Here is a 14,981-nt window from a genome sequence, read left to right as displayed (position 1 = left end):
GGGCTCATACAACGCTATATTCCAAATGGAAAACACAATTCTATACTCTCAAGAAAAGGTAGGTCAATATGAAATCTATGTCAGGATAAAGTCCGATGTCCGTTTTCGATTTTAAGTGCCTATAAACGTATCAATCCCAAGTTACAGCTGTAAAGTTAAGTTTTTAACAACTGTAGCGTAATACAACAGATAGACGGACAGAGAGGCAGAAAAACATGTAGCCAGACAGTTATTTGGATAAGGACAGCACTTATTTTTATGAAAGTAGTTTCGCCGTCATCCTTACCACAGTAGCATAGACCAAAATCTCTGGTGAAAATTGAACCCACGACCTGCACTGGTAATCTAAAAAACAAATAAAAAATTAATAAAAAACAAGTAAAAGGGTGCTAAGTATGGCGGGGCCGAATCATATATATACCCCCACCATGGATCGCATTGTCGAGTTCTTTGCGCGGTATCTCTTTTGAGGCAAAGAAAGAATAATGGTAAAGAATTGTAATGCTATTGGAGATATATCAAGTTATAATCCGATTCGGACCATAGGTTAGGTTAGGTTGAAAAGAGGGTGCAGATTTTAATCCGCCCCATGCCAGTATGGACATTCACCTAGCCAGTAATCGGCTTTCGGACCATAAATAAATTGAATGTTGGAGACTATTAGGTAATATTTCAGTCCATTCGGATAATAATTACACCTTGTGGGGACTCAAGAAGCATATTCGGGAGATCGGTTTATATGGGAGCTGTATCAGGCTATAGATCGATTAAGACCATATTGGACACGTATGTTGAAGGCCGTTGTACAAAATTTCAGCCAAATCGGATAAGAATTGCGCCCTCTTGAGGCTATAGAAGTCAAGTTCCCAGATCGATTTATATGGCAGCTATATCAGGTAATATACGGATTTAGGCCATAATTGAAACAGTTGTTCAAAGTCATAACAAACAATTTCATGCTAAATTTCAGCCAAATCGGATAAAAACTGCGCCATCCAGTGGTTCAAGAAGTCAAGATCCAAGATCAGTTTATATGGCAGCCGTATTAGCTTATAGACCGATTTAATCCATATTTGACACAGTTGTTTGAAATCATAACAAACAACTTCATGCAAAATCGGAACAGTTGTTGGAAATGATAACAAAACATTTCATAAAAAATTTCATCCAAATCGGATAAGAATTGCGCCCTCTAGTGGTTCAAGAAATCAAGATCCAAGATCCAGCTATATTAAAATATTGACCGATTTGGCTCATTTACAATCCCAACCGACCTACACGAATAACAAGTATTTGTGCAAAATTTCAGGCGGCTAGCTTTACTCCTTCGAAAGTTAGCGTGCTTTCGACAGACGGACGGACGGACATGGCTAGATCGACTTAAAATGTCATGACGATCAGGAATATATATCCTTTATGGGGTCTTAGATGCATATTTCGAGGTGTTACAAAAGGAATGACGAAATTAGTATGGTGGAGGGTATAATAAAATAAAAAGTAGAAAACATAAAAAATTTTTTAGTTTGTTTTTCCAGCCAGAGATCACAACTCACCAACCACTGTGGGACTCGTTTCGTCCTGGGTTAGGAGACTTTTCAACCACGTATTTACGATGTAATTACGCCACTAACCAAGTCTTGGAGTTCACCGTAGCGCAAAATGTAGCATGTCCACCTATGACGCTGAACGCCGAATCCTGGCGAGATCATCAAAAAATTGTCAAGCGTTCAGCATTTGTGAGGTACTGTACCATTTCCTATGGCAGCCATGTAAAAACTGTCGCACTACGGCACGCCGGTCGAACTCGGCTATAAAAAGGAGGCCCCTTATCATTGAGCTTAAACTTGTATCGGACAGCACTCAGTGATATGTGAGAAAATTGACCATGTTCCTTAATGGAACGTGGGAAAGTTAGCAATTTGCAAACCAAGTTTGACACCTTTCACACTACCTGTTTTTTCCCACTAATATGACCCTCCCAGTATTATTTCTTTGCAGTGCACTGTGGGGCCAAAGCCAGTGTTGTGAGACAACAAATCACAAGAGGAAGTTAGACCTTTAAAATTTCGTACATATGTTTGTAATGCGTCTAGAACTAAATCTCCCAAATTTGGTTCATATCGGTTCAGATTTAGATATAGCTCCCATATATATCTTTCATCTGATAAGGACTTTTAGGGCTGTAGAAGCCACAAAACTTATAATGAGGTGTTTCATTTGACGTCCCAATATGTGAGCAAAATTTTATCAAAATCGGTTGAGATTTAGATATAACTGCCATATATATCTTTCATCCGATATGGTCTTTTTAGGCTGTGGAAGCCACAATTAAGGCCCGATCTATACAAAATTAAGCATGAGGTGTATTATTTGATCAACATTTTATCAAAATCGGTCCAGATTTAGATATAGCTCCTATATATATATTGGACGCAACAGAAGCAGCATGAATCAAAATCTGGGTATTGTATCCGTGTTCCGACGACACTTTCGTCGCAATCTTTCTCTTTTGTCGCTCACTTTTCTCCCTATAACCAACATAGGGAAGACCTCTTCTCCTTACAACATCGCTACCTATTAGTTTAATGAGTAATGAGTTGGTTTTTTAGGAATCGACTTTTTCCTGCCATTTTTAAGCCACTTTTCTTTAAGGTGCGCAAACAAAGTATTAAATCGCTAGTTTAGTGCTATCATTTGGATGTCGCCGATACTTGTATTAAATTTCGTGGAAATCCAATAGATTACATTAATGGGTTTTAGATTATTCTTCAGCGATAACATAAAAATATCAAAATTTTTAAGGTTTACGCCATGTGAAATCAAATTTTTATGAGAATGGTAATTTTGTCACAGAACTACACATTTATTTTTTCACGGATACACTCCGATACCGAAAGTTCTACTCCAAACAATACATGGACAACAAAACAAACTACACCAAAAAAAGATATCACATGTTAACTCGAAAATATATTTATCACATTGAACATTTTTATTACTTGATAATACTATCTTATTTTACATACCTATAGAAGGGTTTTCCATTTTAAAACAATAATTGCAATGTTTATATTTACTGTTTGGCGCCTAAAATACATTCCACAGTTTATTTATATTGAATGTCAGAAAAAGTTGCATAAGAAAATATGTCACCTTTGAGAGCTCAGTATACCGCTGTGAAGAGTTACCAGATTGATTTGTTTCGTATTTTTTAACGGAATTGATAATAGAATTCCGTTATTATTTTGTTCCAATTCTTCACAAGAATACTTGCCTTGAACCTGTCATTGGCCCCAAAGTGCACCGAAGGACTCTTCTTTTCCATACGACTACAATTCTTCCCATGGAATACACAAGTTACTGCATCTTTTGAATGTTGTATTGGTGGCTTCGAACGCTAGGCAACTGCCTGTTCTCGGTGTTGCAACTTATGTTCAGGTTCGAATCCTGGTCGGGCTCTGCCGAATTCTTATTTTCAAGTTTTGTTTTTGCCTGTTAGAGCAATGATAATTTATTTCAAAATTTTCTCTTTCGAGACGAGCATAAGGAAACATATTTAGGTTAGGTTAGGTTCAAAAATGGGTGTAGATATTAATCCGTCCCATGGCCCAGAAACATGTTTAAAAAATTAAAAACAAATTGTTAAACTTACAATGATAAAAAAAAATTAATAAAATACGTATATAAAAAATATGTAAGTATGTACGTACATACATACATATATGAAAATATAAAGTTTATTAAAAATCATAAACATTCCTAAAATTTAAAAAAAAAAAACAAATAAAAATAAATAAAAAAATAATTAAAATAATAAAATAAAAACTAAAAAGAAAAAAATTGATATTAATAAAAATTAAAAATATGTTAAAAATAATTTAAAAAAAAATAAATAATTTAAGAATTATGCGGAAAATCAAAGAAAAATTAAAAAAAAAAATACTTTAAAAAAATTAAAAAATAGCAATAAATGAAAATCCATAAATAATTCATCCTATTTATTTGTCCCTAAAATTAAAATAAAAAAGTTTATAAAATAAAATATGAAATTAATAAATAAATTAATTAATAAATATTAGGGTAGGTTAGGTCAGGTTGAAAAGTGGTTGCGGATATTAATCCGCCCCACTCCACTATGGGCATACACCTAAGCCAGTAATCGGCTTGTTGTGCGCTCTAAATACAAAAAAAGTAACCTCGAAAAGAAAATCTAAGTTAGGAGTTCCGTGCTACCTGCAAAATCCTTAATTGTTTTCCATGCCACTCCCCTAAGTTGGTTCATGTGTCTGGTATAGTGTCCCCATCCAAGTGTCGGTGTCTGTCAAACGCGAAAGCCGGGCAATGACAAAGGAAATGCTCCAACGTCTCATCATCTTCCCCGCATGCCCTACACATGCTATCACTTTTACATAAGTGAACTTGTAGTGCTATGTGTCCCATTATGATACCTCCTTTTTGCTTCCTTTTAGTAATAGCCTCGTCTTTTCACGATCTGGATCCCCGCATAGGATTTTCGCCGTCCTACCGACCGTTTCGCTATTCCACAGGGTTGCATATGCATTCGTCGTCCACGCCCTTATCTCGGACTGCGTCGACCCGAAACGCTTCGGGTTAACCAAGTTTATTGACAGCAGTCCTCTGGCCTACATCGCCAAATCGTATGATTTACTTATACCTTTATGGCACGGCATCCAAACGATGCCATCCTCAGAGAAGGCGTTAATCTCCTTCTTACACTGCAAGCTGTTCGTGACCCTACCGTTCTGGTTGTTATTGCCCTTATGCAAATTTTTCTGTCCGTTAAGATGTTCACACTCGACGTCTTCGCGTTAGCACCACACCACCTTACAAATTCCGTGATCGCCCGGATCTCCGCTTGCAGGTCAGGCATTCTAAAACAGATCCCAGTCCCTGGGTTCTCAATGTAGACCCTCAGACCCACTCTGACAAATTTGTCGTAATTGAGAGAAATTTTGCATTTTTGACAATGATTTAATTCTTGTCAACTTGTTTTACTATTTTTTTTCCTGTGTATGGTGAAAATACGACCATACAAAAAAAAAAAAAAACGCAGATGGAACAAACATGCCCCCGGTCATTGTTGTTATTGTTTTTTATAGTGGTTCTTTGGGCTTGACCAACTGACATCGGCTTAAACAACGACAACGGCAATGACAGCCAAGCTAAGTCAAGATACTTAGAAAATCTTTACCCTTTGTTGGGGTGCTACTGCCGCTGCTGTCTGTAGTTGTTGTTTTATGGCTCTTTGTTTTGGTTTATTATTTTTTTAAGATGTTTTTGATAGTCGTTGTTGTTGTTGTTGTTGGTGGTGGTGGATCAAATGCATTTTGCCTTTTACTTTAAGGTTTAAAAGCCAACATCGTCATCGTTAGCCAAGAAACAGTTGTCGTTACTGACGCTCATTTGTCTGTCTGTCTGTCTGTTCGTCCATGTCTGTCCAAGCTTCATGGCTTTGTCTTTTTTAGATTTTTATTTTCAGTTTTCCATTTCTGTTTTGATTTCGATTTTTTTTCTTCTTCTTCTACTTCTACGATATGGCTGCTGGGCAAGTTTGAGACTTCAGCAAGGTTTGAGTATGACTTCGACGATCAGTTGCAGTTGTAAAGCTTAAAACGAAGCTTGCACGAAAAACACCAAGCCGCATTAAACTACCAAGAAGCTAAAGATCAAAAGAGTCAGGCAGTTAAAAAAAGTTCTTTTTTTTAATTTTTGCGATTTTTCTGGGATATTTCAATTGTTTGTTGGAGGGAGGGGACCCCATTAGACATTGTCAAAATGGTGAGCTTGACATGGGGGAGAAGGTTTAACCATTGACCATTTTAACTAAAAAGCTGTCTTTTGTTTGAATTTGTTTTCATACATTTTGTTGTGCTACGAGTTTTCTGCAATAATTGGATTTAGAATCAAAGACGAAATGTGGAAAAAATTATTGCTATTGATTTTATTTGCGTTTTTCTTTTCACGATTATGAATATTTTTTGTGTGGTGTCCCGTGTCTTGAGGGTTCACTATTGACCTTTAGGCATCGACATGATTTAGTCATACACTTCCAGTGCTATTGTCCAAAACACAGACAAAAGCTAAAGAACAGACTTTAGAGTGTTTTTATGTAATATTGTTTAAAAGTTTTAAAACATAAGTCAACCCTCTGAGATGGCTGAAGAGCCTTTGAAGCCCAAACCACCTATCACAAGTAGTGATGAAGTGCCCGAATTTCAAAGGATAAAACTAAGACATGTACCAAAAGTGAAACGAAGGGCACCACAGCCACCACAAACCTTGGCCATCAGAAGAGTGTAGTTTTGTTTTGAATTATATTTTAGTTATTTGAAAAAAAAAAAATTTTTTTTCTATTACTTATTTAAATTTTTGTTTTTTTTTGCAGACTTCATCTACTACAAAAACTACAACATTAACTACCCCAGCCAAACTTTACGGCAAGGATTTGAGTGAATACGATGATGTCGACGTTGAAACTCTGTTGGCCCAATTGTCGCCCGAAGAAATTAATATTTTGGCGAAGGAAGTTGATCCAGATGTAAGTATAATTTTATTGAATTTTTATGCCCTCCACCGATGGATGGAAGTATATTCATTTTTTTATTCCGTTTGCAACACATCGAAATATCCATTTATTGGATTGCCCAAAAAGTAATTGCGGATTTTTTAAAAGAAAGTAAATACATTTTTAATAAAACTTAGAATGAACTTTAATCAAATATACTTTTTTACACTTTTTTTCTAAAGCAAGCTAAAAGAAACAGCGGATAACTGACAGAAGAAAGAATGCAATTACAGAGTCACAGGCTGTGAAAAAAATTTGTCAACGCCGACTATATGAAAAATCCGCAATTACTTTTTGGGCAACCTAATATATTCTTGATCGTCGTAAAAATCTAAGATGATCTAACCATGTTTGTTCGTCTGTCTACAGTCTTTAAAAATAGGTATATTGGGCTAAATCTTTGCACAGATTCTTTTTTTGTCCATAGGCAATTTAAGTTCGAAAATGGGCTTAATCGGAATATATCAGGATATATCCCCCATATAGACCGATCCGCCTATTTAAGGTCTTAGGTCCATAAGCGCCACATTATTTTGCTGAAATTTGGGGCAGTGAGTTGTGTTAGGTCACTCGACATCCTTTTTTAATTTGGCCCCGATCAGTCCAGATTTGGATATAGCTGCCATATAGACCGACCTCTCGATTGAAGGTCTTGGGCCCTAAAAGTCGCATTTATTAACCGATTTTGCTGAAATTTGGGACAGTGAGTTAAGTTAAGCCCCTTGGCATGCTTCTGTAATATGGCACAGATCGGTCCAGATTTGCATATAGCTGCCATTAAGACCGATCTCTCGTTTTAAGGTTTTGGGCCCATAAATTGCGCATTTATTGTCCGATGTCGCCGAAATTTGGGACAATGAGTTGTGTTAAACCCTTCGACATCCTTCTTCAATTTGGCTCAGATCGGTTCAGATTTGGATATAGCTGCCATATAGACCGATCTCTCGATTTAAAGTCTTGGGACCACAAAAGGGCGCAGTTATAATCCGATTTCGCTGAAATTTGACGCAGTGACTTATGTTAGGCTTTTCGACATCCGTGTCGTATATGGTTCAGATCGGTCTTTATTTGGATATTGCTGCCAAATAGGCCAATATTTTGTTCTACAACATTTTAACAATGACGTACTTATTAGACCACTGAATGTCCGTGCCGAATTTAGTCCAAATCGAACCATATTTCGATGTAGCTGCTATGCTAATTGCAAATTTTGCCAATGAATATTCCACTAAGGAACAGGGGCAAACTTCTCACATATCAATGAGTACAGTCCGATTCAAGTTTAAGCTCAATGAGAAGGGGCCTCCTTTTTACGGTCGAGCGCGAACGGCGTGCCGCAGTGCGACACCTCTTTGGAGAGAAGTTTTTCATGGCATAATACCTCACAAATGTTGCCAGCATTAGGAGCGGAAAACCATCGCTAAAAATTTTTTCTGATGGTCGCCCCAGGATTCGAACCCAGGCGTACACGCTTACCTCTGCGCTACGGTGTAGCTGCTATGGGGACATAAATTATGCATTTTTCACCGGATCAAGACGTGGTTGAGTATATATACATCCCCGATGTAGTGGGTATCTGCCCGTCCAAACATAACGCCTTTTTTTTAATGTCAACTTTTTATTTTATAAAAAGTTTGTTAATTTCGAGAGAATTTTCTAAAAAATGCATAATTTTTTAGAAAATTCTCTCAAAATTTGTTAGAAATTTAAAAAAAAAATTTTGAGGTTTTGGAGAATTGTCTTTCATTTTCTCATTGCATTGACATTTTCGATCATTCAGCTTATCTCGAACAGAAATGAAAACATCATTAAGAAAATTTTGTTTTATTAAAAATTTTTGCATTTCTGAAGAAAATGTTCGTAAAGCTTATTCTTATTCTGAAATGTTGCCCAAATTTTTGTTTGATCTTCCAACAACGGTTCCAACTGGTCCACGTTTTGATATAGTTGCCATATAAAGCGATCACCCAATTTGACTTCTTGAACCTCTAGAGGACTCAATCATTATGCGATTTGTCTCAAATGTTGCCCGAAAGTTTTGTTTCGACCTTCGATAACTGTGCCAAGTATGGTTCATAACCTAATATTTTCTGCATACCCACCGGTCTTCCGATTTGACTTCTTGAGCCTCTAGAGGCCTCAATTCTTGTCCGATTCGGCTTAAATTTTGCACGTGGCGGTATGTTAGACTAACAACAACTGTACCAAGTATAGCCCATAACCTGATATAGCTCACACATAAACCGATTTCTCTATTTGACTTGCTGAGACTCTAGAAGACGCAGAAATTCTTATCCGATTTGGCTTGCCCTTAAAGTATTGTTTCCATATCCAAGAACTGTGCCAAGTTGGTTTAAATCGGTCCATGTTTTGATATCGCTACGAAATAAGGCGATCTCTAAATAATGACTTCTAGAGGTAAAATTTTTAACTGATTTGGCATGGTACAAGTCGGTTCATAATCTAATATAGCTCCGGTTTCCGGGTTTGATTTCTTGAGCCTCTAGAGGGCTCAATTATTATCCGATTTGGCTAAAACGTTGCCCGTGGAGTTTTGTTGGACTTACAAGGTCCACGCTAAGTGCGATTTAAATCTGTTCATATCTTAATATAGCTACCACACATACCGATTTGCCTTCTTGAGCCTCTAGAGGTCGCTATTTCTATCCGATTTGAACGGGGCATTTTATACAATAATAATGAAATATATGAAATCATTCAAAAAACCTGCAAAATTTTTGTCAAAATTTGTTTTTGTAGATTTTTTTTCTGTTTTTATAAATAATTTTTTTTTTATAAAAAATTTTTTCAAAAATTTTTTTTTTTAAATTTTGTCAGAATTTTAATTTTTTAAATTTAAAAAAAAAAAATAATAATTTCTTTAGAAAATTTTGTAAAATTTTTCTAGTCTAGATATATGTATGTATCTTCGCTGCCTTGGTAGTGTTATTAAAGGTCCATCTACAAAAAGTCGTTAGTGGTTGTTGTTGTAGCAGTGCGTTGTACACTAGCCCTTGGTAGCCCTTGCCGGTGAATGATTCCATCGGGTAAATCCGGTACGTACAACCGGCTGCCATGGGATTGGTAGTGGTACTCTTTATCGCAACTTTGACTGTCATTGTTGGATAGAAATTTCAGCTGTATTTCTTAATCTACCACCACCGTGATCAGAGACTCTCACTGATCAAAAACTTTAACCGCTGGGTATTAAATCAAACCCTAGTGTATCTATATATGCTACATATACATATCTGTTTTATCGCACGTGGTCTCTTTTTGTTGTACGCATTATCTGAAAATAGACCCCAATCGGCACTGCAACTTTTATCATCTGACGACGTAAAAGAGCTGATCCGTTTATATTTGCTAAAACTTATACATCTCGGGAGCCATTCGATTCTCCCGTTGTTACCAAACCCATAAACCCACACTAAAATGTTGTTAATGTCATTCGTTCTGAAGAGTCGTCCAAAATCTGAAGTCTGATGTCGAGTCAGTTGAATTATTTTCCTTGAACACCCCGATTATCTTAGTCTGAATAATCGGTTGAGTGACTCCGCTACCAATGCCAGACAAGACCCTACTCTAGCTCATGGAAAGCCCTTCGATACGAGAATCCATTCTACGCTCTTTGGGGACATTGTGTCAATTCTTAGGTTAGGTTAGGTAAGAGTGGCAGTCTATTTCCAAACTCGCTTAGACAATTTAAGTCCATTGTGATACCACAATAGCGACAGACCAGGCCCTGGTAGGAATCGAACCCACGACCCCGCACTGGTTGTTGTTGTAGCAGTGTGTTGTACACTGAGGCGGCATCCCTTGCCGATGAAGAAATTCATCGGGTCAATCCGGTACGTTATGGAATTGACCCCGCACGCTACAAACTTAGCTACCGGGCGACAATTTGCCACAGGAATGGGACAATGTATTGTGAAGTTGGTGTAGAGGTCATCTACGGCAAAGCGGACCAACTAATCAAACCATAGATTGGTATGATTGGTTTGACAAATGTTGCTGTCATTGTAGCCACATTTTCATGTGGAGGTAGCGATCCTCGCCAAACTCCTATAGCTAGTTACAGTCTACAGGACCGATCGCCACGAGAACATGACACCAATAACTCGCCTTGTCACATAGAGCTTTTTAGGCTCTCAGTTTTAAGCAAGAGCCGATGTCGCCTCTCACTTAAACTCAAAACTCGATACCGCAGATTATCTGCCACTGCAGTTGCAGCCATTTCCACAGGCGACGTGTGAATGGGGTCCTTGACTACTGTCAAACATCTAATCCGCCCCTGGAAGAAAAACTTATGATTCATTGTGGATGATATTTTGCATATGAGGTTTTATGGCTAAAAACATTTAAGTCATGTATGATCTAAATCATTGCCCCATGAACAGAAAGAGTTCACATTTTAACTGATCTTCCGTTTTAAATACAATTTTTGTTTTAAAATCGATATTCATGTTTAATTCTCACTGTACATCGTTATGTCTAATTTGCGACGCAAAGTCATAGAATAATCTATCTAAAAAAATAATTGAAATTCCATTCACTGAATAACGCCTTCATTTGAATTGCAAACAAACATATGGAACGTGCTTCAATGCTGTTTTATTTGGATTTTTTCGAATTATCTAATTTTTCTCTCTTTCTTTTCCCCTTATTCCGCAGGACAACTTCTTGCCACCCGATCAACGTTGCAGTTATGAGTGCGAGAAAGCCTCAACCGGCCCCTTGAATCGCAAAAAATTGATTGAACACATCAACAAACAGGCCATTGAGGCTCCCGATGAGCCCGAATTTGAACCCTATGTCAAGGGTACTGTGCGTGGCAAGAAATGGGTGCCACCACCACGTGATCAACGTGAGCTGGATGCTGAAGAGAAGATTTCCATTGATTTGGGAGATGAATACGAGAGTGCCTTGACCGATGCCACACAAGAAGAAATCATTGATTTGGCTGCCATTTTGGGTTTCCACTCTATGATGAATCAAGATCAATACCATGCATCTCTATTGAACAAAGGCCAACCCGTTGGCTTGGGCTGGGATGGTATCACCAAGTCGACACAACAGAAAGTCTATCCCATGGATCCACCCAACAATACCGATGTTGAGGAATCCATTAAGCGTATCAAGGAAGATGATACCAAGCTGATTGATTTGAATTTGAATAATATCAAGGTATTGTCAGATGCTTTAGGAAGAAAAAGGAAAAGTTTATAATATTTTTAAATGTTTTTCCATTTGCAGAATATTTCCGAAGAGAAATTGGAACAATTGATTGCAGCACTGCCTGAAAATGAACATTTGGAAGTATTGTCCCTTACAAATGTTGGCCTGACCGACAAGCTAGCTTTGTTATTGGCTGAGGCCATTGAGAAGAGCAAAACCTTGAGAGTATTAAATGTCGAAACAAATTTCATTAGTCCGCCTGTCATAGTAAAATTAGTTGAATCCCTTCTTAAGTGTCGCACTATTGAGGAATTCAGAGCCTCCAATCAGGTGAGTACAAAATGAATTTTTTAAACAAAGTTTTAAAATGGTTCCAAGAAGCTGTAAAAAATGCCAATTTGCCCATAGACATTCCATTAAGGAACAGGAGTTATATTCTCACATATCAATGGGTGGTGTTTGATTAAATTATTTAAGCTAAGTGATAAGGGGGCCTCCATTTTATAGCCGAGTTCGAACGGATTGTTGCAGTGCGACACCTCTTTGGGGAAAAGTTTTTACATGGTGGCCATACCATGTTTTCAGATGGCATAGTTTTTCACATATGTCACCAGCATTGGGAGAGGGGATAAACAGCGCTGAACATTTTTTCTGATGTTCTAGCCAGGACTCGACCCCAGGCGTTCTGAGCTATGGTGACCTCCATCCAAGATGATGTAGTTTGTGAAAAAATCCAAATTTCTGATTATTTTCCCTAATTTAGGAAAAGTAATCAGAAATTTAAAAAATATTTTCGTCGCGAAATTTTGTTACAAATTTAATTCGATAGAAAATGTTGCACAACATTTTTATACCCACCATCGAACGATGGGGGTATATTCATTTTGCCATTCCGTTTGCAACTCATCGAAATATCCATTTCCGACCCTATCTAAGACGATCTAGCCATGTCCGTGCGTCTGTCATTGAAATCACGTTACAGTCTTTGAAAATAGAGATATTGAGCTGAAATTTTGCACAGATTTTTTTTGTTGTCCATAAGCAGGTTACGTTCGAAGATGGGCTATATCGGACTATATCTTAATATAGCCCCCATATAGACCGATCTGCCGATTTAGGGTCTTAGGCCCATAAAAGTCACATTATCCGATTTTGATGAAATTTAGGACAGTGAGTTGTGTTAGGCCTTTCGACATCATTCTTCAATTTGGCCCAGATTGGTCTAGATTTGGATATAGCTGCCATATAGACCGATCCGCCGATTTATAATCTTAAGCCCATAAAAGCCCACATTTAGTATCCGATTTTGCCGAAATTTGGGACAGTGGGATGTGTTAGGCCCTTCGACATTCTCCTTCAATTTGGCCTAAATCGGTCCAGGTTTGGATATAGCTGCCATATAGACCGATCTCTCGATTTAAAGTTTTGGGCCCATAAAATGCGCACTTATTGTCCAATGTCGCCGAAATTTGGGACAGTAAGTTGTGATAGGCCCTTCGACCTCCTTCTTCAATTTGGCTCAGATCGGTCCAGATTTGAATATAGCTGCCATATAGACCGATCTCTCGATTTAAAGTCTTGGCCCTATAAAAGGCACATTTTTAAACTGATTTCGCTGAAATTTGACACAGTGTTAGGCCGACCGTGTCGTATATGGTTCAGATCGGTCTATATTTGTATACGGCTAGCAAAAACAACAATATTTTGTTCTACAAAATTGAACAATGACTTGTACTTAGTAGACCACTCAATATCCGTGTCGAATTTGGTCCAAATCGGACCATATTTCGATAAAGCTGTTAAATTATGCATTTTTCACCGGACTATGACGAAAGGTGGTTTACATATATACTCGAGGTGGTGGGTATCCAAAATTCGGCCTAGCCCAACTTAACGTCTTTTTACTTGCTTATACTGTTAATTAAAAATAAATTTTTTACAAAAGTCTTTAAATATTGAGATATTTAGTTTCACAGACTCGTATATCGTCTATACGCAGATTAAGTTCTTGAATGGGCCACATCGAACTATATTTGAATATAGCTGCCATAGAGACCGATATTCCTCCTAACGGTCTAAAGACCATAAAATGCGCATTTATTCTACGCTTTTGCTGAAAATTGAAACAGTGATTTGTACTAGGGCCCTAGACATCCGACCCGAATATGGTGTATATCGGACCATCATAAAATATAGCTGCCATATAGACCGATATGCCGATTTTGATTCTTAAGCCTGTAACAGGCGCATTTATTACCCGATTTCGCTGAAATTTGCCATAGTGAGTTTTATTAGGCCCGTCGATATCCGAACCAAAAATGGAATGGATTTTGGGTCTTAGGCCTATAACAGGCGGATTTATTACCCGACTTCCCTGAAATTCGGAACAGTGAGTTAGTTGTATTTAGACTCCCATATCCGGTCCATATCTTGACTTCTTGATCTAAAGAGGGCGCAATTAATATCCGATTTGCTGAAATTGTGCATGAAGTGTTTTGGTGTGACCACCAACAACTGCGCCTAGTATGGTTGAAATCGTTTCATAACCTGATATAGCTCCCACATAAACCGATTTCGGATCTTGACTTCTTAAGCTGATAGAGGGCGCAATTACTATCTGATTTGGTTGAAATTTAGCATGAAGTGTTTTGGTTTGACCTTCAACAACTCGCCAAGTATATTCCAAATCGGTTCATAACCTCATATAAACCGATTTTGGACCTTCTTGGGCAGCTAGAGGGCGCAATTATTATCCATTTGGTTGAAATTTTGTATGAAGTGTTTTGGTTTGTCCATAAACAACTGCGCCTAGTATGGTTGAAATCGGTTCATAACCGTATATAGCTCCCATATAATTCGATCTCGGATAGTGACTTCGTGAGCCACTAGAGGCTGCAATTTTAATACGATTTGGCTAAAATTTTGCACCATGTGTATTATTTCGACTTCCAACAACTGTTCCAAGTACGGTCCAAATCGGTTCATAACCGGATATAGCTCCCATATAATCCGTTCTCGGATCTTGACTTTGTGAGTCTCTAGAGGGCGCAATTTTAATCTGATTTGGATGAAATTTTGCATGACGTGTTTTGGTTTGACCAAGTAAGACTCAAATCGGTTTTATTTCTTACGAGTTATTTTTATTTTTAATATTTTTTTAAATTCTTTCGAATTACTGTGTTCTTTTTTTTTTGTTGATATTTTTTTTCCTTATTTT

General features: G+C 37.5%; 1 protein-coding gene across 12 annotated transcripts in view; it reads left to right on the top strand.

The window, feature by feature from the left end:
• The window catches only part of LOC106082716 (tropomodulin), a 541,301-nt gene that overhangs the window by 501,840 nt on the left and 24,480 nt on the right, over window positions 1-14,981 (top strand). For 10 of the 12 annotated variants that reach the window (XM_013245396.2, XM_013245394.2, XM_059362210.1 and 7 more), the window contains 3 exons: window positions 6,407-6,559; window positions 11,261-11,773; window positions 11,843-12,094. In XM_013245396.2, coding sequence (XP_013100850.2) covers window positions 6,407-6,559; window positions 11,261-11,773; window positions 11,843-12,094 — 918 coding nt within the window. Of the gene's footprint in view, window positions 1-5,636; window positions 5,800-6,047; window positions 6,316-6,406; window positions 6,560-11,260; window positions 11,774-11,842; window positions 12,095-14,981 lie in introns of those variants that run through there. The other 2 variants (XM_013245401.2, XM_013245397.2) reach the window with 2 other exon arrangements.

This window comes from Stomoxys calcitrans, chromosome 2 (assembly GCF_963082655.1).
Source record: "Stomoxys calcitrans chromosome 2, idStoCalc2.1, whole genome shotgun sequence".
Taxonomy (NCBI): domain Eukaryota; kingdom Metazoa; phylum Arthropoda; class Insecta; order Diptera; family Muscidae; genus Stomoxys; species Stomoxys calcitrans.
Note: the sequence above shows the minus strand (reverse complement) of the source record. Positions and strands in the feature narration are given on the sequence as shown.